This window comes from Pongo abelii, chromosome X (assembly GCF_028885655.2).
Source record: "Pongo abelii isolate AG06213 chromosome X, NHGRI_mPonAbe1-v2.0_pri, whole genome shotgun sequence".
Classification (NCBI taxonomy): Eukaryota; Metazoa; Chordata; class Mammalia; order Primates; family Hominidae; genus Pongo; species Pongo abelii.
In genome coordinates this window covers 113,215,854-113,243,302 of record NC_072008.2, presented here as the reverse complement: position 1 = coordinate 113,243,302, position 27,449 = coordinate 113,215,854, and the positions used below count along the sequence as shown (strand labels likewise).

At 39.9% G+C, this 27,449-nt stretch overlaps 1 protein-coding gene across 1 annotated transcript; it reads right to left on the bottom strand.

The window, feature by feature from the left end:
* Window positions 1-1,076: 1,076 nt before the first annotated feature.
* Window positions 1,077-26,582, bottom strand: LOC129052827 (keratin, type I cytoskeletal 18-like). Its single transcript, XM_054544188.1, is given in 5 exon segments — window positions 1,077-1,188; window positions 4,587-5,154; window positions 5,157-5,438; window positions 16,069-16,204; window positions 26,490-26,582. Coding segments are annotated over 5 exon segments (1,191 nt in total).
* Between the last annotated feature and the right edge of the window lie 867 nt (window positions 26,583-27,449).

Below are 27,449 nucleotides of genomic sequence, written 5' to 3'. Positions count from 1 at the left end.
AGCTGTGTGCTGCCACCAGTTTTTTTCAATCCCTGTGAAAGCAGGAACACCATGTCCTGCCTTTGCCCTAGGCCCTGAGAAGTGAGCCCAGCACAGGAGGGGCATTTTTCATGCTTTCTACTCCAAGCCCTCTCCACTTAAGAGAAATGGCCTTAGTGTTCATTTCTCCTCTTACAATTCCCCGTCTTTCTGTGACTTGAATGAATCTGCCAGTTGACCCAGCAGCTCCTGCCTTTTTTCAGTTTACTTGGAAGTCTCCCGATGAGAGCCAAAGACTGAGCTACATGCAGCAGTAGTTCAAAATGGATCAAACAAACCCGTGTCTTTGAGTTACTCATTCTAGAAAGATTCTGAGTGACTGCAGTTGCCTATTGACAATTCACCCGGCCCCAGGAATCTGGCCACAGGGAGGTTTCAGCACCTGGTAGACAAAGCTGAAAGACAGTTTGTTGTCTTCCTAGAAAGAGGGAGGCACAATTACGGGTGCTAGGTTTCTAGGCCTGCTAAGCAAGGACTTCTCCCTGTGAGCCATCTTGACTCTAACCCACCTCCTCCAGTGGTGGCGTCATAATTCCTCATTGGCTTTTTTCCATGCTTCCCTCTTTTTAGTTCCCCTCATTAGAAGAATGTTCTCTCACACTTGGACACAGGAAGGGGAACATCACACACCGGGGTCTGTCATGGGGTGGGGGGAGGGAGGAGGGATAGCATTAGGAGATATATCTAACGTAAATGACAAGTTAATGGGTGCAGCACACCAACATGGAGCATGTATACATAGGTAATAAACCTGCACATTGTGCACATGCACCCTAGAACTTAAAGTATAATAATAATAATAATAATTTGAAAAAAAGAAGAGTGTTCTCTCCAGGAAGCCCTAGACAGCCCAAGGGGTCCAATGGGGTTGTCTGAACCTTGAAATCTCCCTGTCTATTACTCTCCAGGGATCATGTGTAAGGCTATGGCCAGGAGGGAGTGGCCTCACAGATCACCTTTCCTCATTTAATCAGGAAGCAAACAGGTCTGCCCATACCATTCACCCCAGCATACCCAAGGTTCTTGTGGAAGTGGCTCTAGAAGATATGACAGTCCAATTCCTCTGCTCCATGCCCCAGGCTCTCTTGTTCTGACCGTAAGATAATCTCCAGCTTTGCTATCAAGCAGTTTCCAGAGACCTCTTCAGAACTGCCCATGGAGGACCACAAAAATCAGCTGCATCTACTGGACCTGCCTGTACTTGCTGGCAGACACAAGCCCAGGCAGACTGAGAGAAGCCTTTTTAGCTAGTGTGGAAATGCCAACGGCTTATATCTCCCAGGGCTAAGAGGTGCCTTTGCTATTCCCTCTTCCTTTTACTCCCTACAAAATGCCCACTTGAAGGCACTCCTTAATGTTCTTTTAAAGAGGATTTCAATGCTGGAGGAATAACCTGATTTGCCCCAGCTCACGCCCTCACCAGGGAAGGTTTAGAACACTTTCTGGGGTACTATTTGGCTGTAGTGCCTTTCTCTGCTCATGGCCATCCCTGCTCTTACCCTTTTGGAGGACACTGCCTTTCCATAACAGAACATCTTCTATCTCAACTGCCGGTTGGTCCTAGAGGAAGCTTGGAGAGGCCTTTGAATAAGAAGTTCCCGGAGTGCTATGCATGGTGTGATCCTGGTTCCTGGGCTACATTCTATGCTAGGCACTGGGGACAGAGTGGCGACGAAGACAGACTCTGTTCTTGTCCTTGCGGAGCTTACAGTCTAATGGGAGAAAAAGACATTAACTGAATCATCACACATATAACTAAAATAATTACAGATTGTGATGAGAACAATGAAGGATACAAATGATGCTCAAGTAGAGACTGACAGGGGTGAGAGAAGATGACTTTTTTTTTAATTGAAATGACACATGAACCTGATTAAAAAAATCAAACAGTACAGAAAAACTTACAATGAAGAGCAAAACCCTTTCTGTCACCCCATCCACCTTCAGACCCACAAAGCTGCCATTTTTAATCTTTCTCTTTTAATTCTTCTGACGATTGACCTCTAGTTCACTAAGTAATATGCCTCTGCTCTCTTCCTTGATTTATCAACTTGAGATACTTATCTATTGAATTTCTACTATGATAGATGAGAGGGCAGTACTCAATAACATACCCACTTCCACTCCTTCACACCCCCAATAGAGTTATGTAATATTGTTGTTCTACTACTAATTACTTTTAGAACATTGAATAATGTATCTGAAATCTTATATATTATACCATAAACTATAGATAGCGTCTCTTGACTCCCCATTTTTATCAGATGGAGCTATTCAAGTCCATATGCTTCCCTCCACCTCTTCTCCCCTTCTACTTTCATTTTCTGTCAAATGTTTAATTACTTCTACACTGTCAAGGCTTATAGTATTTACATTTTCTTCTATAACAATGAATACATCTCCCATGCTTTGTTTATAGGTAGATTCTAAAAGTTGACAGCCAATAAATCATGTTTACATTATTGTGACTTTGCCAATATAATTCACTACAGAGAGGAATGTATTATGATTTGCATGGGCCCAAGGAACTTTGGCCTTCCTGCACCCTTCCTTCATTAAACAAACTGTATTTTATGACTGCATTAGTATAAAGATAAGTATATTAATATTATATGCTGAAACATCTTTGACCTAAAAGTCCATTTTTACTTCTGACTTTAAAATATATTAAAACATTTTCACATTCTCAAACTTCATATAATGGAATCATATGTAGGTAACCTTTTGTGCATGACTTCTTTAAATTAGTGTAATTTTTATAATCTTTTAAAATAGCTTTACTGAGGTGTAAATGACCTACAATAAACTGCACGTGTTAAAAGTGTACAATTTGATAAGTTTTGACATACGTTTATACTTGTGAAACCATCACCACAATCATACCCACCACCTCCAAAAGTTTTCCTCAGGCTCCTTTGTAAATCATTTCTTTATCCCTAGGCAACCACTGACCTGCTTTCTGTCACTATAAATTAGAATCATGCAGTATGTATACTTCTGCATCTGACTTCTTTCACACATCATAATATTTACGAAATTCATGTTGTTTCATGTATCATTAGTCAATTCCCTTTTGTTGCTGAGTAGTACTCCATGGTATGGATTTACCAAAATTTGTTTATTCACTTTTATTGGGTATTTGGATTGTTTCCATTTTTTGACAATTGTAAATAAAGCTGCTAAGAAGATTTGTTTACAGGATTTTGTGCAGACATATGTTTTCCATTCTCTCTATGAGTGAAAAAGCTGTATCATATGATTGGTATTAAGTTTAACCTTGTGACACTGCCAAAGTACTTTCCAAAGTGGTTGTACCATTTTAGAATCCCACCAACAATGAAACAGAGTTCCAGTTGCTTTACATCCTTGCCAAACTTAGTATTAACATTCCTTTTTATTTCAATTACTAGTGGCTCTCTAAACGCACACTTTTGCAGTTTTAATTCTCATTTCCTGAATGATGAATTTTATGTGTTTGTGAGCCGTTTTTGTATCCTCATTTGTAAAGTGACTTTTCAAAAAAATTTTTTCCCACTTAAAAATATTGGTTGGTTTCAGTAAGTTTTATTGAGTTTGATTTTTTTTCGGAGATGGAGTCTCGCTCTGTTGCCCAGGCTGCAGCCTCAAGTGATCCTTCTTGGCCTCCCAAAGTGTTGGGATTACAGGCATGAGCCACTGTGCCTGGCCTCTTACTAAGTTTTAATAGCCTCTTTATATATTCTAGATACAAGTTCTTTGTCAGATATGTGATTTGCAAATATTTTCTCCCAATTTGTAGCTTGTATTTTTATTCTCTTAACAGTATCTCTCACAGAGCAAAAGTTTTACCTTTTTATAAAGTCCAATTTACCAATTTTTCTTTTTTATGGATCAAGTTTTTGGTGGTATGTCTAAAAGTTCTTTGCCTAACCCAAGGTCACAAAGATTTTCACTTACATCTTCTTCTAAAAGTTTTATAGTTTTAGGTTTTGCATTTAGATCTAGTATCTATTTTGAGTTCACTTTTATATAAGGTATAATATTTAGGTCAATGTTCTTTTTTTAAAACTGTGGATGTTCAACTGCCTCCTGGGTTCAAGCAATTCTCTTGCCTCAGCCTCCCTATTAGCTGGGATCACAGGTGCCCATCACTATGCCTGGCTAATTTTTGTATCTTTAGTAGAGATGGGGTTTCTCCATGTTGGCCAAGCTGGTCTTGAACTCCTGACCTAGGGTGATCCGCCCTCCTCGGCCTCCCAAAGTGCTGAGATTACAGGCGTGAGCTACCACACCTGACCTTTTGTCTCTTTTTGTACATCTTTTTCTGAACTCTCTTTTCCATCTCATTGATTTATGTGCCTATCTCTTCACTAGTAACGCTCAGTATTGATTACTTAACTTTCTATAAATCTTAAAATCATTCAATGTGATTCCTCTAATTTTATTTTTTCCACAAATATTGTCTTGGCTTTTCTAATTCCTTTGCCTTTTCTTTCTTTTTTTCTTTTTCTTTTCTTTCTTTTTTTTCCTCTGAACTTTTAATCAGCCTCCTGCTCCCCAAAGAGTACCCTGCTTCTGTTGGCTTAATGTCTGACACCACTTTCTGATCCACTATCCGGCAGGTGGTGGTCTTTTGAATGGTTTGCATGGAATTGCTGGTGTTCAGGGCATCACCAAGATTGAAGTCCTTGCCATCTTCCAGCAGGCAGCGGTAGGTGGCGATCTTAGCCTTCAGCTTGACCTTGATGTTCAGCAGGGCCTTGTACTCCTGGGCCTGGCACTGTCCCTCTGCCAGGGCCTGTGCCAGCTCCGACTCCAGGTGGAGCAGGATCCCGTTGAGCTGGTCCATCTGTAGGGTATAGCGGGCCTCCACTTCCCTCAGGCTGCTCTCCAAGCTTGCCTTCAGATTTCTCACTGAGTCCAGGTCAGTCTCCAAGGACTGGACTGTATGTCTCAGTTCCGTGAGCGCCATCTCAGCAGCTCCAACCTCGGCGGACTGCGTGGTGACCATTGTGGTGCTCTCCTCAGTCTGCTGAGAACAGTACTTGTCCAGCTCCTCTTGGTTCTCCCAAGCCAGCTCATCATATTGGGCCTGGATGTCTGCCATGATTTTGGTGAGATCCTGAGATTTGGGGTATCTACCTCCATGGACAACCCAGAGCTGGCAATCTGGGGTTGTAGGCCTTTTACTTCCTCTTCGTGGTTCTTCTTCATGAAGAGCAACTCCTCCTTGAGAGCCTTGATCTCTGTCTCTAGCTGCAGCTGAGTGACATTGGTGTCATCAATGATCTTGTAGAGCCCATGGATGTCACTCTCCACAGACTGGTGGATGGCCAGCTCTGTCTCATCCTTGACTCTAAAGTCATCAGCAGCAAGACAGGCATTGTCGATCTTCAGAATGATGCGGGCATTGTCCACACCTTTGCGTTTTCATATTAATTTTAGAATAAGCTTATCTATATCTGCAAGAAACCTCTTGGAATTTTGATAAATATTGCATTAAATCTATAGCCAGTTGGGGATAATTGACATTTTAACCATGTTAAGTCTTCTAATTCATGAATATGGTATGTCTCTCCATTATTTAGGTTTATCTGATTTCTTTTATCAGCATTTCATAGTATTCAGCATATGAACCCTGGCATGGTTGGGAATGTGACTTTGAAAAACACAACTCTACAGGACATTTGGTTGGCTTTTTCAGTTAGAAAACTCATGTTTTCCATTGGCTTTCAGAATTTTATCATATTACTTCTTTGATAATTTTCTCCATTCTTTCTGGAATTTCTAATAATTGGATGCTAGATGTTGAACTTTCTAAATTTTTCTTCATTATTGCTTTTCCTTTATTTCTTATCTATTTTTTCCCCATTGTGAGGGATTTCCTCATCTCTATCTTCCAGTCCTTTGTAGTAGGCAGAATTCTACGATGGCCCCCAAGATTCCTGACTCATGTACATGTCCTGTGTAACCCTCTCCTCTTGCATGTGGGTGGGACCTGTGAATAGGATGGCATATTACTTTCATGATCAGGTTATATGGCAAAAGTAAAGGAATTTTGCAGGCATCATTAAGATCCCAAATAAGTTTATTTTTAGTTAACCAAAAGGGATATTATTCTGGGTAGACCTGACTTAATCAGTGAGCTTTTTTTTTTTATACTTTAAGTTCTAGGGTACATGTGCACAACATGCAGGTTTGTTATATAGGTATATATGTGCCATGTTGGTTTGCTGCACCCATTAACTCATCATTTACATTAGATATTTCTCCTAATGCTATCCTTCCCCCAGCCCCCCACCCCATGACAGGCCCCAGGGTGAGATGTTCCCTGCCCTGTGTCCAAGTGTTCTCATTGTTGAATTCCCACCTATGAGTGAGAAATGCGGTGTTTGGTTTTCCATCCTTGTGATAGTTTGCCCAGAATGATGGTTTCCAGCTGCATCCATATCCCTGAAAAGGACGTGAACTCATCCTTTTTTATGGCTGCATAGTATTCCATGGTGTATGTGTGCCACATTTTCTTTATCTAGTCTATCATTGACGGACATTTGGGTTGGTTCCAAGTCTTTGCTATTGTGAATAGTGCCGCAATAAACATACGTGTGCGTGTGTCTTTATAGTAGCATGATTTATAATCCTTTGGGTATATATCCAGTAATGGGATGGCTGGGTCAAATGGTATTTCTAGTTCTAGATCCTTGAGGAATTGCCACACTGTCTTCCACAATGGTTGAACTGGTTTACACTCCCACCAACAACGTAAAAGGGTTTCTATTTCTCCATATCCTGTCCAGCATCTGTTTTTTCCTGACTTTTTAATGATCGCCATTCTAACTGGTGTGAGATTGTATCTCATTGTGGTTTTGACTTGCATTTCTCTGATGACCAGTGATGATGATGAGCATTTTTTCATGTGTCTGTTGGCTGCATAAATGTCTTCTTTTGAGAAGTGTCTGTTCATATATTTTGCCCACTTTTTGATGGGATTGTTTGTTTTTTTCTTGTAAATTTGTTCAAGTTCTCTGTAGATTCTGGATATTAGCCCTTTGTCAGATGGGTAGATTACAAAAATTTTTTCCCATTCTGTAGGTTGCCTGTTAACTCTGATGGAAGTTTCTTTTGCTGTGCAGAAGCTCTTTAGTTTAATTATATCCCATTTGTCTATTTTGGGTTTTGTCACTATTGCTTTTAGTGTTTTAGTCATGAAGCCCTTGTCCATGCCTATGTCTTGAATGGTATTGCCTAGGTTTTCTTCTAGGGTTTTTATGGTTTTGGGTCTAATATTTAAGTCTTTAATCCATCTTGAATTAATTTTTGTATAAGGTGTAAGGAAGGGATTCAGTTTCAGCTTTCTACATACGGCTAGCCAGTTTTCCCAGCACCATTTATTAAATAGGGAATCCTTTCTCCATTTCTTGTTTTTGTCAGGTTTGTCAAAGATCAGATGGTTGTAGATGTGTGATGTTATTTCTGAGGCCTCTGTTCTGTTCCACTGGCCTATATATCTATTTTGGTACCACTACCATGCTGTTTTGGTTACTGTAGCCTTGTAGCATAGTTTGAAGTCAGGTAGCATGATGCCTCTAGCTTTGTTCTTTTTGCTTAGGATTTTCTTGGCAATGCAGGCTCTTTTTTGGTTCCATATGAACTTTAAAGTAGTTTTTTCCAATTCTGTGAAGAAAGTTATTGGTAGATTGATGACGATGGCATTGAATCCATAAATTACCTTGGGCAGTATGGCCATTTTCGCAGTATGGCCATTTTCACATTATTGATTTTTCCTATCCATGAGCATGGAATGTTCTTTCATTTGTTTGTGTCTTCTTTTATTTCATTGAGCAGTGGTTTGTAGTTCTGCTTGAAGAGGTCCTTCACATCCCTTGTAAGTTGGATTCCTAGGTATTTTATTCTCTTTGTAGCAATTGTGAATGGGAGTTAGCTCATGATTTGGCTCTCTGTTTGTCTGTTATTGGTGTATAGGAATGCTTGTGATTTTTGCATATTAATTTTGTATCCTGAGACTTTGCTGAAGTTGCTTATCAGCTTAAGGAGATTTTGGCCTGAGACGGTGGGGTTTTCTAAATATACAATCATGTCATCTGCAAACAGGGACAATTTGACTTCCCTTTTCCTAATTGAATACCTTTTATTTCTTTTTCTTGCCTGATTGCCCTGGCCAGAACTTCCAACATTATGTTGAATAGGAGTGGTGAGAGAGGGCATCCCTGTCTTGTGCCAGGTTTCAAAGGGAATGCTTCCCGTTTTTGCCCATTCAGTATGATATTGGCTGTGTGCTTGTCATAAATAGCTCTTATTATTTTGAGATACATCCAGTCAATAACTACTTTCTTGAGAGATTTTAGCCTTAAGGGCTGTTGAATTTTGTCAAAGGCCTTTTCTACATCTATTGCGATAATCATGTGGTTTTCTTCATTGGTTCTGTTTATGTGATGGATTATGTTTGTTGATTTGTGTATGTTGAACCAGCCTTGCATCCCAGGGATGAAGCCCACTTGATCATGGTGGATAAGCTTTTTGATGTGCTGCTGGATTCGGTTTGCCAGTATTTGATTGAGGATTTTCACATCAAAGTTCATCAGGGATATTGGTCTAAAATTCTCTTTTTTTGTTGTGTCTCTGCCAGGCTTTGGTCTTAGGATGATGCTGGCCTCATGAAATGAGTTAGGGAGGATTTCCTCTTTTTCTATTGATTGGAATCGTTTCAGAAGGAATGGTGCCAGCTCCTCTTTTTACCTCTGGTAGAATTCGGCTGTGAACCCATCTGGTCCTGGACTTTTTTTGGTTGGTGGGCTATCAATTATTGCCTCCATTTCAGAGCCTGTTATTGGTCTATTCAGAGATTCAAGTTCTTCCTGGTTTAGTCTTGGGAGGGTGTATGTGTCGAGGAATTTATCCATTTCTTCTAGATTTTCTAGTTTATTTGCCTAGAGGTGCTTATAGTATTCTCTGGTGGTAGTTTGTATTTCCGTGGGATCGGTGGTGATATCCCCTTTGTCATTTTTTATTGCTTCTATTTGGTTCTTCTCTCTTTTCTTCTTTATTAGTCTTGCTAGAGGTCTATCATTTTTGTTGATCTTTTCAAAAAACCAGCTCCTGGATTCGTTGATTTTTTGAAGAGTTTTTGTGTCTCTATCTCCTTTGGTTCTGCTCTGATCTTAGTTATTTCTTGCCTTCTGCTAGCTTTTGAATTTGTTTGCTCTTGCTTCTTTAGTTCTTTTAATTGTGATGTTACGGTGTTGATTTTAGATCTTTCCTGCTTTCTCTTGTGGGCATTTAGTGCTATAAATTTCCCTCTACACACTGCTTTAGTTGTGTCCCAGAGATTCTGGTATGTTGTGTCTTTGTTCTTGTTGGTTTCAAAGACCATCTTTATTTCTGCCTTCATTTCCTTATTTACCCAGTAGTCATTCAGGAGCAGGTTGTTCAGTTTCCATGTAGTTGTGCGGTTTTGAGTGAGTTTCTTAATCCTGAATTCTAATTTGATTGCACTGTGGTCTGAGGGACAGTTCATTGTGATTTCTGTTCTTTTACATTTGCTGAGGAGTGCTTTACTTCCAACTATGTGGTCAATTTTGGAATAAGTGCTATGTGGCGCAGAGAAGAATGTATATTCTGTTGATTTGGGGTGGAGAGTTCCGTAGATATCTGTTAGGTCTGCTTGGTGCAGAGCTGAGCTCAAGTCCTGGATATCCTTGTTAAACTTCTGTCTTGTTGGTCTGTCTAATATTGACAATGGGGTGTTAAAGTCTCCCATTATTATTGTGTGGGAGTCTAAGTCTCTTTGTAGGTCTCTAAGGACTTGCTTTATGAATCTGGGTGCTCCTTTATTGGGTGCATATGTATATTTAGGATAGTTAGTTCTTCTTGTTGAATTGATCCCTTTACCATTATGTAGTGGCCTTCTTTGTCTCTTTTGATGTTTGTTGGTTTAAAGTCTGTTTTATCAGAGACTAGGATTGCAACCCCTGCTTTTTTTTGCTTTCCATTTGCTTGGTAGATCTTCCTCCATCCCTTTATTTTGAGCCTATGTGTGTCTCTGCACTTGAGATGGGTCTCCTGAATATAGCACACTGATGGGTCTTGACTCTTTATCCAATTTGCCAGTCTGTGTCTTTTAATTGGGACATTTAGCCCATTTACATTTAAGGTTAATATTGTTATGTGTGAATTTGATCCTGTCATTATGATGTTAGCTGGTTATTTTGCCCATTAGTTGATGCAGTTTCTTCCTAGCCTCGATGGTCTTTACAATTTGGCATGTTTTTGCAGTGGCTGGTACTGGTTGTTCCTTTCCATGTTTAGTGCTTCCTTCAGGATCTCTTGTAAGTCAGGCCTGGTGGTGATAGAATCTCTCAGCATTTGCTTGTCTGTAAAGGATTTTATTTCTCCTTCACTTATGAAGCTTAGTTTGGCTAGATATGAATTTCTGGATTGAAAATTCTTTTCTTTAAGAATGTTGAATATTGGCCCCCACTCTCTTCTGGCTTGTAGAGTTTCTGCCGAGAGATCCGCTGTTAGTCTGATGGGCTTCCCTTTGTGGGTAACCCGACCTTTCTCTCTGGCTGCCCTTAACATTTTTTCCTTCATTTCAATCTTGGTGAATCTGACAATTATGTGTCTTGAGGTTGCTCTTCTCGAGGAGTATCTTTGTGGTGTTCTCCGTATTTCCTGAATTTGAATGTTGGCCTGCCTTGCTAAGTTAGGGAATTTCTCCTGAATAATACCCTGAAGAGTATTTTCCAACTTGGTTCCATTCTCCCCGTCACTTTCAGGTACACTAATCAGATGTAGATTTGGTCTTTTCACATAGTCCCATATTTCTTGGAGGCTTTGTTCGTTTCTTTTTACTCTTTTTCTGCAACCTTGTCTCCTCACTGTGTTTCATTAATTTGATCTTCAATCACTGATACCCTTTCTTCCACTTGATTGAATCGGCTATTGAAGCTTGTGCATGTGTCACGTAGTTCTCGTGCCATGGTTTTCAGCTCCATCAGGTCATTTAAGGTCTTCTCTACACTGTTTATTCTAGTTAGCCATTCATGTAATATTTTTTCAAGGTTTTTAGCTTCCTTGCGATGGGTTTGAGCATCCTTCTTTAGCTCGGTTAAGTTTGTTATTACCGACCTTCTGAAGCTTACTTCTGTCAGCTCATCAGTGAGCTTTTCAAAGAGAGTCTAGGAGTCAGAGACAGAACCTGGAGTGACCCTTTCACTGGCCTTGAATAAGAAAACAGTTGTTTTGTGGACTGCCTATAGAGATGGCAACTTTGAGTTGTAAGGGTCTCATTCTTATAACTTTAAGGAATTGAATTCTGCCAACAACCCAAATGAGCTTGGAAAAGGACCCTGAGTTCCAGATAAGAACACATCTTAAGGTTACCTTGATTGCAGCCTCATGAGGCTCTAAGCAGGGAACCCCTGCTATGTTGTGCTTGGATTTCTGGACCTGCAGAAATCATAAGATTAAAAATATGGGTTGTTTTAAGCCACTAAACTTATGGTAATTTGTTATGAAGCAACAGAAAATTTTTATGATATTTTATTTTGCCAATCATATATTTTATTTCCAATAGCTCATCATTTTAAAAAATTAAACTGCCCAGGCGCTGTGGCTCACGCCTGTATTCCCAGCACTTTGGGAGGCCGAGGTGGGTGGATTACCTGAGGTCAGGACTTTGAGACCAGCCTGACCAACATGGCAAAACCCCGTCTCTACTAAAAATACAAAAATTAGCCAGGGAAGGTGGTAGGCGCCTGTAATTCCAGTTACTCAGGAGGCCGAGGCAGGAGAATTGCTTGAACCTGGGAGGCGGAGATTGCAGTGAGCTGAGATTGCGTCATTGCTCTCCAGCCTGGGTGACAGAGCGAGACTCTGTCTCAAAAAAAAAATTAAACTACTTTATTTCAAAAAAGTAGTACCTTTGCGTGGTTCAAACATTAAAGCAATGTACAAATGTTTACATTGAAAAGTCTCGCAAAGAGCTCAATTGCATTCTTTGTTCTTATTTTTTATTGCATTCTGTTATTGTTTTACAGATGTAATACCATCTCAAATTTCTCTGTGGATACTACTTGGAATTTTATTTATAGTACCTTTAGTTCCCTAAATCAACTCTGCTCGTTTCATTAAATCTTGTGATTTTTCTTTAAAGTTCCAGTCTTCCCTCATATGTCTAATTGTCTTATATTCTTTTGTTTCCTGTTTATCTTTTAAAATGAGGCTATAGAGAGTCTGATTGGGAGCTGGGCATATGTGAGCAGACCTTGACAATGGGCAGATTTTGCTTAAGGACAATGGGAGGATCTGTATATTAATCTTTTGCAGAGGATATGGGGTGGAGTTTAAATACCAAACTACAAAAGGCCTAACTCTGAGTCATTGACATCCAACTAGCTGCCCTAATTCTCTCTAGAGACTTTATTCAATTTCTGTAGTGAAGAAACTCTTTGGTTTTAGGCTGGCAAGTAAATATTTGTCTTCCATGTCATCTCCATGTAGGGACTGGTGGTCAACTCTTCTTTATGCAGACCTTCAGTTAATCTCCCTGTTGTCAGCCCCAGTCCTCACTCTTATTTCTGTCGTACCTGTAGTCTTGCTAAGGTTTGCAAGGTAGGCGAGCTGTCTCCTTAGCTGCAGCCCTTCCACACAGAGTTTCAACTGATTGTTTGCTCCACTCAACTTCATCAGTTAGCACTGCTCAGATGCTTTCTGACTTCAGAAATTTATTTAAATTTCTCAGCCACTGATGGCCTCCCTCCTGTTCTCTTTGTTGTGGTGGGTTTATGCATTTTAAAATGTCTGTGCTATTATTTTAATGAGGCCTCTGGAGGGACAAGACTTAAATGTTTGTGCTCAGTCTACCATCTTGAACTGGAAAACTGTACAATGGGGATAATAGTGGTGCCTATTACATAGTTTTTTTTTAGATTAAATGATTTATGCATGTAAATTGCTTAGCACAGTGCCCGGCACATATTTATTTATAAATATTAGTTGTTACTATTCCCTGGACAGGGAATCTTTTCCTAATGCTGTTGAAAACTATGCCAGGCAGGTGACCACTGCAGCCAACATCAAGTCAGGCTTGGTGTAAGTCTGAATTTTACTTCCTTTGGCTCCAGAAATGATGCTTCCAAAAACAGCTTTAAATTTGAGCAAAAGCCATGGGGGAGGGTGGTGGGTGGGTACAGGGAAGAGCTGCATGCCCCAGGGAGGGTAAGCCCTGAACAGAAGCAGTGAAGCAGAACCTGAGCAACAAAATCTCAATTTTTGCTTGCAGCAAACTGGGGAGCCAGATGTGTTAATGGATGGAGAGTGGTCCTAAGTAGCAGCAGCAGCAGCAGCGGCAGCAGCAGTAGGCTCAAGTAGAGGCCAGAACTAAGGAAAGAAGGCTGACTATTAATACAAAGGCTCAAATCTGTCATTGACCCAAGCAGGCTAAGCAGGGTGGAGGCTGGAACCAGGAGACAAATGAATAAGATTGGATTTGTTTTTCTCTCAGAAGGATTGAAAATCTTCCCACTAGCAACTCATTCCCTTCCTTGTTCAGCAACCTCCCTCACTTCCTCCTGAGTGATTGTGGGCACTGCACTTGGCTGCACCCACTAACCCCTTAGGCAGAGGCTAGAAGGACCTGCTGCTGTGAACTGTATCCTCAGTCTTCTCCTCCAATGGAGCCAGCTCCCTGAGGATGAGGCTGATCATATATGCGGTAGGAATAGGTAGCCTGCCTAGGTTTTGTAAAATCTGTAGCAGAGCTGCCAAAATGTGATCCTGCCCAGGGATACCTCCCTAACTAGCCTATTATGCTGCCTGAAATTCCATACCTCTTTTGGGTTTGGTGTCTTCAGAGTTCTGAGTTAAAATGCAAATGCCATGGCTATTTGCTGTTCAGGCATGAGTTCATTACCAGCCAGAAGACATTAAGTCTAATTTGTTTAGTCAATCAAATGGCCATCTAGCAGACTTCTCAAAAGGGGAAGGGAGGAAAAGAAAGGGTACCTGTACCTGGCAGAGAAAGAGAGAGAGATGGAGAGAGAGAGAGAGAGACAGAGAGAGAGAGAGAGAGAAGAGAGAGAGAGAGAGAGAGATCAGGAGCAGGGGTACCCTCGAGGCAATCTTCTCAACTTGGATAGAAGGCTGGAATGCTTTCCAAGATCTCTTCCTTATGCGATTCTACAATTCTAAATCTTTGGAAAGCTAGAAAGTAAAATGATTCAGCTATTTCTCTTGCTCATTTGGGAATTCCATAGTATCCAGTCACTTGAAAAAAGCGGGAAAGATAAGAGGGGCAAATGTCTGGAAAGGAATTTGGATCAAAGCCTTGGGAGGTCCTTTGCCTTCCCAACACATTCAGGGAAATACAGCAGAGTTAAGAGAGCCCTGAAATTTGATTTTAGGGTTATGATTCTATCCCAAACCCACTCTATTTTCCAGGGCAATCGCTTGTTTTTTCTGCCTCAACCTCTTTCCGTACAATGGGCATGATGATCCCTGCCTTCCCTATCCCCACAGAATTGTATGGAGGATCAAATTAATTGAAGGTCATGGAAGTGGTCCAAATCCTCCAGAGTTCATTAAATATAAGATGCTTTTATGTATTAGGCTTCACAAGGCATAGTAGCTAGCCTCAATTTGAAGGAAGGTTTTTTTTTTTTTTTTTTTGAGAAAAGATCTGGCTATGTTGCCCAGGCTGGTCTTGAACTCCTGGGCTCAAGTGATTCTCCTCCTCCAGCCTCCTGAGTAGCTGGAATTACAGGAATGTACCACTATGCCTGGCTTGGAAGATATTTTTTAAATAACTTTTCCTTAGTTGTGAAAACAGTATATAATCATGGAAAATATAGAGAGGTATTAAGCAAAATATTTAAATCACCCTTAACCCACCCGAACATAGGTATCTTTAATGATATAGATTTTGGTTTATTTCCTTTTAGTCTTTTTTCCTTCATTAGGGCAAAGACTGTTTGGCCCACTGCAATATCCCCAAAATCTATCACTATACTCAGTAGATCTTTGATACATATTTTTTTGAAATAATGAATATATATACTTATTATATTTTTAAGTACTGTATATTTTACATCCCGATTTCTTTACCTAATTAAATCCTGAACATTTCCTATGACACTAAATATTATTTTAAAATATGATTTTTAATGTCTGCATTGTATTCCATCATATCAATGTATCAGCCCTCTATTATAGGGCATTTGGGTTGCTTCCAACCTTCCACTATTATAATTAAAGTTTAGATTAATATCCTCATAGCAAAATCTTTGTGCCCATATGGTTTATTTCCTTTGGATAAATTCTTAGCAGTGGGATTCCTGGGTGACATGGTAAGCACATTAGAAAGGCTTTTAATACATATACCAGATTTCCCTCCATGAAAGTTGTACCAATTTATTTACCTGCCAGCAATGTCTATGTTTTTTTAATACACATAAGTTTTTGATTTCAACTTTGTTACATGTATCTATATTTTTCCTTTGTGACTTCCTCCACTGAATTTATGCTTAGAAAGTCCCCAGGGAAGACCTTTTAAGATGATAAAAGGTCAATTTGTATGCAGTTCCTGTTTTTGCAATGCAATGTATTCATGGAAGCTTTATCATATGACAGTCTACATACTGGGAAATGGACCAAGCTAATGCATACACATGGCTGTATTCATCTATTCCAACTTGATTGGTTTCATCAGTGGAAACTAATGAATTGTGGATAAAGGCAGCAAAGGGTGAAGTGTAGTTGTTCAGAAAGCAGTGTTGCAGGGCAATCAGTGAAGAACAGCACTTACCTCAAGTGGCTTCCATGTCTTTCTTGGGTATTAGAGAGACTTCAAGCAAACTGTTCTGGAAACCACTTTCCAAGGCTGGAAGAGTCCTACAACACAGGGTCTATCTGACCAGCAGGTGGAAGGGAGGCTTAAGAAAGGCCTAGGATCATTTCAAGATTTAGGGGATGCTGGAGAGTGATAAGCACTTCAGAGAGGTTTGCCCTTGATTCTGACCCCTTTTGACTGACTGAGCGTCTTCAGTGGTTTGAGGATCTGGTTGAATGGTTGGGTTTTGGAATGAATAAAGTTCAAGCTGGCCCTCAGCATGGAGGTGGAATAGTGTCTCTGGCCAGTGTTGCCCAAGAAAGCTGTTTTTGGTTCACTCTGGGGCGGAGAAAATAGAAGAGATTCCAAAAGGAGAAGTTCAGTTATTTATTATCTCTATTCCCCCAACATCTAGCAGAGTGCCAAGCACATATTAGACACTCATTAAGTATGTGTAGAATGGATGAAGAGATAAATGAATAGCTGCTTTGTTAGCCCATGCACGTGGAGAGATTCTTGTTCATTCCCTGGTATTTTCTATGCCTTGGCTTTCTCCTTTACTGCCCAAACTTCCTTATGCTTTTTCCCATTTTCTCAGATAGCCTTCCTCAAGGCCATGAAATTAGATGTTCTAATTGTAACATTGGGTAGTGATTAAGAGCATGAGCTCCAGGGCCATGTAAATTTGGGGTAGCTCTCTCAATGTAACCATTGAGCTTTGTGTGACATTGGACAAGTTATTTATCATCCCTAAACCTCAGTTTCTCTATCTGCAAAATGAAGTTAACAATAGTATCTACCTCTTTGGGATGTTGTGAGGATTAAATGAGATAATGCATGTAAAGGACTTAGCACAGTATCTGGCACATGGTAAATGCTCAGTGGTTGGTAGCTGAATTAGTTTCCTATGGCCTCTGTAATAAATTCCCACAAACTTGGTGGCTGAAAACAACAGAAATGTATTCTCTCACAGTTATCGAGGCTGGAACCAGTTTCACTGGACTGAAATCAAGGTGTCAGCAGGGCCTCCATCCTTCTAGGGGCTCTAGGGGAAAATCTGTTTCCTGCCTCCTCCAGCTTGTGGTGCATGCTGACATTTTGTGGTTTGTGGCTGCAGCACTCCAATCTCTGCCTCTTTGATCACATTGCCCTCTCCTCTTCTGTGTGTCTCGTTTCCCTCTGCATCCCTCTTATAAGAATACAGGGGCTTGCATTTAGGATTTACTGAGATAATTCAGGATAATCTCCTATAGTGTAAGAACTAAACTTTCATGTGCTGCTTTGACATCTTTGAGCCTCACAGGGCCTCAAAGCCCAACCATCATTTCCTCCAATCTTGCCTGGTATGTCCCCCATCCAGCAGGAATGGTTTCCTACCCAGCTAGTCTCTCTATCAGCTGTACCAGCTACACACCACCTAGTCCTCAACCTAATGGGTTTCTCCTCTTTGGGAGCCTATGCAATTATTCAGACAAGGCAATCACATCCTCCCAGAGAAACCAGGGGATACCCCACCCTTCTGTTACTACAAAGCCTGCCTCCCAGTCTCTTCTGGTTTACTCTGTTTCCAAATGCAACCCCTGTGTGGCCCTGCATGTCATGTAGTGTCCCTCTCCTTTGGGCTGTGACTGTACGTAACTAATAAACTGCTGTCAATCTCATTCGTTCAGTGTCAAGTGTCGTGTATTTGGCCATTACCAGAAACCTAGGGCAGTACTCCCTCTCTCAATAATGGGATGAAGTGGAGGCAGACAAAACACCTCCCCATCTCAAGATCCTTAATTTAATCACAGGTGCAAAGACCCTCATCCCCCTCTTTTGCCATTTAAGTTTGCATTCACATGTTCTAGGGATTAGGATGTGAATATTTTTGGGAGGTGGTGGTGGTGTTTTTTAGCCCACCACAGTAGCCCTTATTATTATTTAAGAGAGTGAAAGTTCACATGCCTCTTGGTAACTTTAAAGGGCTAATTATTTAATTTGGCATATCTGAATTCCTGTTGGCTTCTCTGTTAAGGGATACCAAAGATTTATTCAGTTATTATTATTACTTTTTAGAGACAGCATTTTGCTCTGTCACCAAGGCTAAATTCAAACTCCTGGACTCAAGTGATCCTCCTGCCTCAGCCTCCCAAGTAGCTGAAACTATAGGCATATGCCACTGTGCCTGGTATATTCAGTTATTTTTTAAAGAAGTGAGGCAACATTGGAGCATAAATAATTTAAGATTATTTTTGAGCATCATTTAAATGGTGAGAATATTTCTCCGTGGCCAATAAACCTTTTACCAATTCTCCCCTCTTACCTGATTTCCAGGGCTGTGACAGAGCCTGCTGGTTACCCCCTGCCCCATATCTATTCTCTTATTCTTCCATTGTAATATAAACTTTAGCTAGGTGCATGGCTTTGGCTTCCCAGAGAAAAAATGTTCTATTTCCCAGCTTCCTTTCTAGATAAAAGTGGCCATGGGTGTATAAGCCATTGGTATGTAAAGTTCAGACCAGTGGGATGTAAGCTTAAGTGATATGTGTCAGCTTCTAGGAATATTTTTTGAGAAAGTTGGCTGAGCACGGTGGCTCATACCTGTAATCCCAGCACTTTGGAAGGCCAAGGTGGGCAGATCATTTGAGGCTGGGAATTGACCAGCCTGGCCAACATGGCAAAACCCTGTCTCTACTAAAGCTACAAAGATTAGGTGTGTGTGGTGGCACATGCCTGTAATCACAGCTTCTTGGGAGGCTTAGACACGACAGTTGCTTGAACTCGAGAGGCAGAGGTTGCAGTGAGCCAAGATTGTGCCACTGTACTCCAGCCTGGGCGACAGAGCAAGACTCCGAAAAAAAAAAAAGCTGCCCATGTCCTTTGCCTCTTTGAAACTTCTTTTGTTCTACTGTCTAGAATGGAAATGTGATGAAAGTTACTCTAGACTTCTCCTCCTCCTTCCCCTCCTCATCCTCCACCTCCTCTTCCTCTTTCTTTGGCTTCTTCTGGTTGTTACTGTTATTCTTCAAAAGGACCACTGCCTTCAAGTAGGATTAACTTTGCTTATTTTCCTGTATGACTTCAACATCCATGTGGACAACTCATTCATCTGGCTTCTCAGTTCTTTGGTACCTCATTCTAATAACTTTATTCTCTATATCACCTCAGCCACCCATGACTTTTCAATCTCCACAATCAATAACTCAAATATCCCACTGTTTGAGTTCCTCTCATTCTTGATTAATTATTTGACTATTCCCACTATGACCTTTTTAAAACCTAATTAGAAACTACAATATACTAACCCCTTAATTTTCTCTCAGTCCATCGACTCTCTTCTTTTTTTTCTTCCATTCTTATTCAATTTATATTACATGATTCATCATTTTATCATCTTGCCACTGTCTCAAGCTCTCTTGTCCCTCTGAATTTTTGCTGTGTCTGTCTGGTAAAACCCTAATTCTGGATGAACTCTATTGTCTACTACCTTGATGTCTTTACTCAACCACCTAAGCACTGACAAAGAAATTACACAATAGGACAGATGGGATCACTATACATTTTTTATAATAGAGCACAAAATTTTAACATACACATTGAGCACCTATTCTTTCATTAAACTCCACTAAAATGGGGTTAAAGACATTTTTTAAAAAGTGTAAACACATGAGAATAAAGAGAGCATAAAAAGAAACCACAGAGGATAAGAGATAAGAAAAAATTTGGAAAATGGAAAGCAGATAGAGGAGTTAGCAGAGCTGAAAAGGCAGAACACCAAGTCCATGCAAGGAATAATGCCAATGAGAAGCAAACCAATTTACCTACAGAATCCCAGAAAGACAGGAATTGGAGTAAAGTTGGGTTGGGAAAAGAGTGGAGTTGAAAAGAGTCTGGCTAAAGGCATGTATAAGAAAGAGTTGGCTGGGCGTGGTGGCTCACGCCTGTAATCCCAGTACTTTCGGAGGCTGAGGCTGGCAGATCACAAGGTCAAGAGATCGAGACCATCTGACCAACATGGTGAAACCCTGTCTGTACTAAAAATACAAAAATTAGCAGGGCATGGTGGCGTGCGCCTGTAGTCCCAGCTACTTGGGAGGCTGAGGCAGGAGAATCACTTGAACCCAGGAGGCAGAGGTTGCAGTGAGCAGAGATCATGCCACTACACTCCAGCTTGGTAACAGAGCAAGACAAAAAAAAAAAAAAAAAAAAGTTACACCCCTGAGTCTCTTCTTCTATCCTAGTACAAGACAGGAGATTTATTCCATGGAGAAACTGAATCAGAGAGGCTTTGGTTTTGGGGATATTAGGCACACAGCAAGGTACCATTAGAAAACAGTGGTATTAAGTAAAAGTCTACATATTCAATGGTGAGATCCCCTGTAACTCTTGTGCTACTCAAATCCAAATGTTAGCACCTAGATATATAGTCACCAGGCAAGAGATTGAAGGACTGTTCCCCAGAGAAACTGAACAGCCCAGACAGAAGATCTGCAGATGCTGGTAGTCGTTGCTTTCAGAGTAGCGCAAGACCATAAAAATGACCATTGCAAGCTGGAACCTTAATAATCAATGAGGAAAATTACAATTGTTCCATAACCTTTAAAATTGTTTGTCAAAGCATGAACAACTCTTACTGTCAGGTATAAATGTGTAGGGAATAGATGGAATAGTAAAACTGATATTAGTGCACTGTAATTTAAAACAACATTGAGAATTAAACTTATTTTTTAACTTAAGAATTAGTTTGCCCTCTCCTCTCTAGTAGCACGCCCTAGGTGCCATTTTAAGAGTTTAACACTTGGGCTGCTTCCCACCCTCGGGCTGAGTTCAAGTTGATGTGGATTGCAGCCTGGCTGAGGGGGACAAGGACACCAGGCTCTCCTACACATAAGACAATATCCACTGCCTTGCAATGGGCTGCTGTGAGACTGAGATTCAAGCAGACCACACTTCCCACGGCTTCTTGCAATGCTGCTTGCCTAAAAGTCCTCCCACTCTCTCTCTGGTCACAAGCCCACAGGTGGCACCATTTTGAGAGTTTAAAGTTGGGCTGTGGCCTACTCTCAGGCTGAGTTCAAAGTTATTTGGCTGCAGCTGCCACATATCTAGGGTAGGGACACAGAAGACCAAGCTCTCCTAATCACACATAGCACAATATCCACCACCCTACTATGCATGGCTGTGGGACTGGGGACTAGCTTGCCCAACCTATCACAGCAACCAGGAATACCAACTGGGTTCCACTGGGTTGCTCCATCACTGCTACTGCCATCACCCACATGACACTAGCTTCCCAGGGGCCTGAGAACCTGGCCACGCACCAGGCCCACCACTCTCCCAACTACTAGCTTTTAAGGAAGCCACCTGGAGGCCCAGGAAGTAGCTCTCCAAGACCCACTAACACTGGATCCAGTGTAAGCTGCTCTGGGGCCTAAAACCAGGGACATCAGCCACACTGCTGCCACCACTGGGGCCTGAATACTGGCTCAGTTGACATCCAAGTCCTCAGAAAAACTTCACCATCACCTCAGCTAATAATTGTACTCTAGCCACCATGGAAATCACAGATACCACTGACTGTGTACTGCCTGTGTACTACCCAAAGAGTCATACAAAAGTCACACTGTTGCAGATACCTAAAATAAAAGCCAAAGTATCCAATTTAACCAACAATATATATCACTTTCAGCAAAAAATTATCCCTCATAAAAGCAATTTTAAAAAGTTGGAACAAATGACTGCTACACCACATGTGCAGATATCAATGGAAAGGACACAAGAAATGTGAAAAAGCAGGGAAATACGACAGCACCGAAAGACCACAATTGTCCAGCAACAGATACCAATCAAAGAATTCCTAAAAATGTCAGATAAAGAAAAATTCAAAATATTGATTTTAAAGAAGTTCAATGAGATGAAAGAGAAATCTGAAAACCAATACCAAGAAATCAGAAAATTAATTCAAGATATGAATGAAATATTAAACAAGGAGATAGATACCATTAAAAAATGCAGAAATTCTGGAACTGAAAAACTCTGAAGCAAAAACAAAATACATTGCTTACATCAAAAGCAGAAAGATCACAAATTAACAACCTAATGTCATACCTCAAGGAACTAGAAAACAAGAACAAACCAAATCCCAAGTTAGCAGAAAAAAAGAAGTAACAAAAATCAGAGCACAATTAAATGAAATAGAAAACAAACAAACAAAAATTACTAAGGATCAATGAAACAAAAAGTTGGTTCTTTGAAAAAAAATAAATAAAATTGATAAACCAGTAGCTAGACTAACCAAGAAGAGATCCAAATGAGCACAATCTGAAATGAAAAAAGAGACATTACAACTGATACCACAGAAATAAAAAAGATCGTCAGAGACTATTATGAACAATTATATACTCACGAACTAGAAAACCTAGAGGAAATGGATAAATTCCTAGAAACGCAGAACCTCCCAAGATTGAAACAAGAGGAACTAGAACTGCTGACCAAACCAATAATGAGCAGCAAGATTGAATCAGTAATAAAAAAAATCTCCCAAGAAAATCACCCAGGACCAGAAGGATTCACAGCCAAATTCTACCAAATATACCAAGAAGAACTAATACCAATCCTCTTGAAACTATTCCAAAATATCAAGGAGGAAGGAATTCTTCCTAACTAATTCTATAAGGTCAGTATCACCCTGATACCAAAACCAGACAAGGACACAACAAAAAAAGAAAGCTAGAGAACAATATCCCTGATGAACATAGATACAAAAAATCTCAACAAAATAGTAGCAAATCAAATCCAACTGCACATCAAAAAGAAAATACAACGTGATTAAGTTGGATTTATCCCAGGGATGCAAGGATAGTTCAACACATGCAAATCAATAAATGTGATCCATTGCATAAACAGAATTAAGGACAAAAACCATAGGATCATCTCAATAAATGCAGCAAAGGCATTCGATAAAATTCAGCAATGCTTCATGATAAAAATCCTCAACAAACTAGGCATAGAAGGAACATACCTCAACATAATAAAGGCAGTATATGACAAACCCACAGCTGACATCATACTTAAGGGGAAAAGTTGAAGCATTTCCTCTAAAAATTGGGACAAGACAAGGATGCCCACTTTCACCACTCTTATTCAACATACTACAGGAAGTCCTCATCAGAGCTATCAGGCAAGAGAAAAAAATAAAAAGGCATCCAAATTGGAAAAGATATAGTCAAATTATTCCTGTTTACTGATGATAAGTTATTATATTAACATCTAGAAAACTCTAAAGATTCCACCAAAAAAAACTCTTAGATTTGATAAATAAATTCAGTAAAGTTTTAGGATACAAAATTAATGTACAGAAATCAGTAGTATTTCTATGCACCAATAACGATTTAGTGGAGGGCCAAATCAAGAAGGCAATCTTACTCACAATAGCTACAAAAAAAATAAAATACCTAGGAATATATTTAACCAAGGAAGTTGTGATGGTTAATAGTAGGTGTCAATTTGACTGGATTGAGGAATGCCTAAATGGCTGGTAAAGTATTCTTTCTGGGTGTGTTTGTGAGGTGTTGCCAGAGGAGATTGACATTTGAATTGGTGGACTGGGAGAGGAAAATCCACCCACACTGTGGGTGGGCACCATCCAATTGGCTGCCAGCCAGCTAGAACAAAGCAGGTGGAAGAAGAGGGAATAAGCTTGCTTGCTTCATCTTCTGGCTGTCTCTCTTCCCATGCCAGACACTTGCTTCTTCTCCTCATGCTCTTGGATTGGACTCCAGGCTCTTTGGCCTCTGGAGTCTGAGACTTGCACCAGCAGCTTCTGGGGGTTCTTGGGCCTTCAGCCACAGTCTGAAGGCTGCACTGTCAGCTTCCCTGGTTTTGAAGCTTTTAGACTTGTACTGAGCCACTACCGGCTTCTCTCTTTCCCCAGCTTGCAGAAGGCTTACTGTAGGACTTTGCCATATAATTGTGAGAGCCAATTCTTCCTAATAATCTCTCTCTTTCTCTCTCTCTCTCTCTCTCTCTCTCTCACACACACACACACACACACACACACACACAATTGGTTCTTCCCTCTGGAGAACACTGACTAATACAGAAGTGAAAAATTTCTATAAGAACTACAAAACATTGTGAAAGAAATTAAAGAAAATGCAAATAAATAGAGAAATAGCCTGTGTTCATAGATTGGAAGAATTAATATTGTTAAAATAACCATACTGCCCAAAGCAATTTACATATTTAATGCAATCTCTATCAAATTACCAAGGTTATTTTTCACAGAATTAGACAAAACAATCCTAAAATGTATATGGAAGCAAAAAAGCCCAAATGGCCAAAGCCATCCTCAGCAAAAAGAACAAAGTTGGAGGCATCACATTACCTAGCTTCAAAATATACTATAAGGCTATAATAACTAAAACAGCATGGTACTGGTATAAAAATAGACATATAGATCAATGGAACAGGAATAGAGAAACAAAGCCATGTAGCTACAATCAACTGATCTTTGACAAAGTCAACAAAAATACACACTGGGGAGAGGACAGCCTATTCAATAAATGGTGCTGGGAAAATTGGGTAGACATAGGCAGAAGAATGAAATTGGATCCATACATCTCACCACATACAAAATTAACTCAAGATGGATTAAAGAGCTAAACATAAGACCTGAAACTATAAAAATCCTAGAAGAAAACCTAGAAAAAAACTCTTTTGGACATTGACCTAGGCAAGGAATTTATGACCAAGTCAAGTCCTCAAAAGCAAACCCAACAAAACAAAAATAGACAAATAGGATTTAATTAAACTAAAAAGTTTCTGCACAGAAAAAAAAAACATAGTAAATAGACAAACTACAGAATCAGAAAAAAATATTTCCAAACTATGTACCTGACAAGGGCTAATACCCAAAATTTACAAGGAACTCAAATAGCTCAATAAGAAAAAAAACCAAATAAGCCCATTATAAAGTGGGCAGAGGACATGAACAGACATTTTTCAAAAGAAGACATACAAGCAAACAACAAACATATGAAAAATGTTCAACATCATTAATCATCAGAGAAATGCAAATTAAAACCACGAGATACCATCTTGCACCAGTCAGAATAGCTATTATTAAAAAGTCTAAAAACAACATATATTGGTGAGGCTGTGGAGAAAAGAGAACACTTAAACACAGTTGGTGGGAATGTAAATTAGTTCAGCCACTGTGGAAAGCAGTTTGGAGATTTCCTAAAGAACTAAAAATAGGCCGGGCACAATGGCTCACGCCTGTAATCCCAGCACTTTGGGAGGCCAAGGCAGGCGGATCACGAGGTCAAGAGATCAAGACCATCCTGGCCAACATGGTGAAACACTGTCTCTACTAAAAATACAAACAAATTAGCCAGGCGTGGTGGCGGGCACCTGTAATCCTAGATACTTGGGAGGCTGAGGCAGGAGAATCGCTCGAACCCGGGAGGCAGAGGTTGCAGTGAGCCGAGATCATGCCACTGCACTTCAGCCTGGCAACAGAGCAAGACCCTGTCTCAAAAAAAAAATAAAATAAAATAAAATAACTAAAAATAAAACTATCATTCGATCCAGCAACCCCACTACCTAGTGTATACCCAGAGGGAAAGCAATCATTATACCTGCACTCATATGTTTATCACAGGAGTGTTCACAATAGCAAAGATATGGAATCAAGTGCCCATCAAGGAAGGATCGGATAAAGAAAATGTAGTATATATACACCATGGAATACTACTCAGCCATAAAAAAAGAATGAAATCATGTCTTTTGCAGCAACATAAATGGAACTGGAGGCCATTATCCTGGCTGAAATAATTCAGAAACATAAAGTCAAATATTGCATGTAGTCACTTATAAGTGGGTGTTAAACAATGGGTACATATGAACATACAGGGTAGAATAATAGGCATTGGAGACTACAAAAGGTGGGAGGGTAGAGAGGATGAGGGCTGAAAAATTACCTGTTGGGTACAATGTTCACTATTTGGGTAATGGGCACATTAAAAGCTCAGACTTCACCACTATGCAATATATACATGCAATATATACATATACATGTAAGAAATCTGCCCTTGTACCCTCTAAATATATAGAAATGAAAACATTTAAGACTGGGCATGGTGGCTTATATGTATAATCCCAGCACTTTGGGAGGCTGAGGCAGGAGGATCTCTTAAGGAGTTCAAGACCACTCTGGGCAACATAGTACAACCTTGTCTCTACTAATATATATATTTTTAATTAGCCAGGTGTGGTGGCATACACCTGTAGTCCCAGCTAATGGGGAGGCTGAGGTGGGAGAATCATATGAGACCAGGAGGTCAAGGCTACAGTGAGCCGTGATCATGCCACTGCACTCCAGCCTGGGCAACAGAGTGAGACTCTGTCTCAAAAAACAAAACAAAACAAAAAATTGAAAAGAAGTAGTTTGAACAGTGCTTCTCTTCTTCTTGCAGTATAATTTACAATATGAATCAAGCATCTTTTCCATGCCTTGGCATGGAAATTGTCATACTCCTTTCTAAGTTTGGATCAGCTTCCAACATTTTATCCTTTGTACTTTCAATCTTGCAAAATATCTCTGAGAGTTCTTCTAATGTGAAGATCTTTTCCCCAGTACCTCTTCCTCTGGGACATCTACATCCTTTTTGTCACAACCACTTTCCTCCTTTATGTCAATAAGTTCATCTTCACTAAGTTTCTCTGGCTGCATATCTAGGATCTTTCCTTTATGGTCACTTGGTGGCCCTTCATCTTTTGTTGTATAAGTTATTGATGGGGTTGCCTTTCAAAAAAGACCTGTCTTGTCAACATCAAATGGTTGATGATTATCATAACCACCAGCCTTAATTAATCTTTGGAATCTGGGTGCAACTTTTACAGTAGTATATGTGCTAGTAACTTCTCTGGATAGGTTAGCACTAATCAATTCATGCAAACTTTTGAAATGATTAAAGCAGCCTTTACTGGAAATAACTTCAATGCTTTGGCCTGAACACTAGCCAAACTGATTGGGATTTTTAAATTACAGTCTTCAATCCAAAGTATTGTTTTAACCATAAGCAGCTTTCTGTTCCTAGTGCAATTTAGATTAAAAGATGTCAATGTGACTTTACCTTTTAAAAATATTCATTGAAGTTTTCGATATTGTTTGCATCATAGGTTTATGTAGACTTTGTCCTATCTTTGCTTTGCTGTCACATTTTCAAATCACATTCAATTTCACTTCCAGCATTTTCACTTTTCATTTCTTTGCTGTACTTTCACCTTTGTTAGCCAATTCCCTCTTTGATTACTCATTTTTGTAAAATATCATGTGGGTTTATCACTGGGGTACAAGGAGACAACACAAGAACAGTCCATGCTTTGTGGTGTGTGCATGAACTGGATAACAGATGCACAGTGACCAATCACCTATAGATTTGGTACTGATGCACATATTTATTTATTTACATAGATGCACATATTTATTAAATATTTACATATTTACATAGTTATTACATAGTTATATACAGTTATTTACATAATTATTCATGGGCTGAAGATCTAGCAGCAAAGTTTGCACTTTATGGTATTCCTT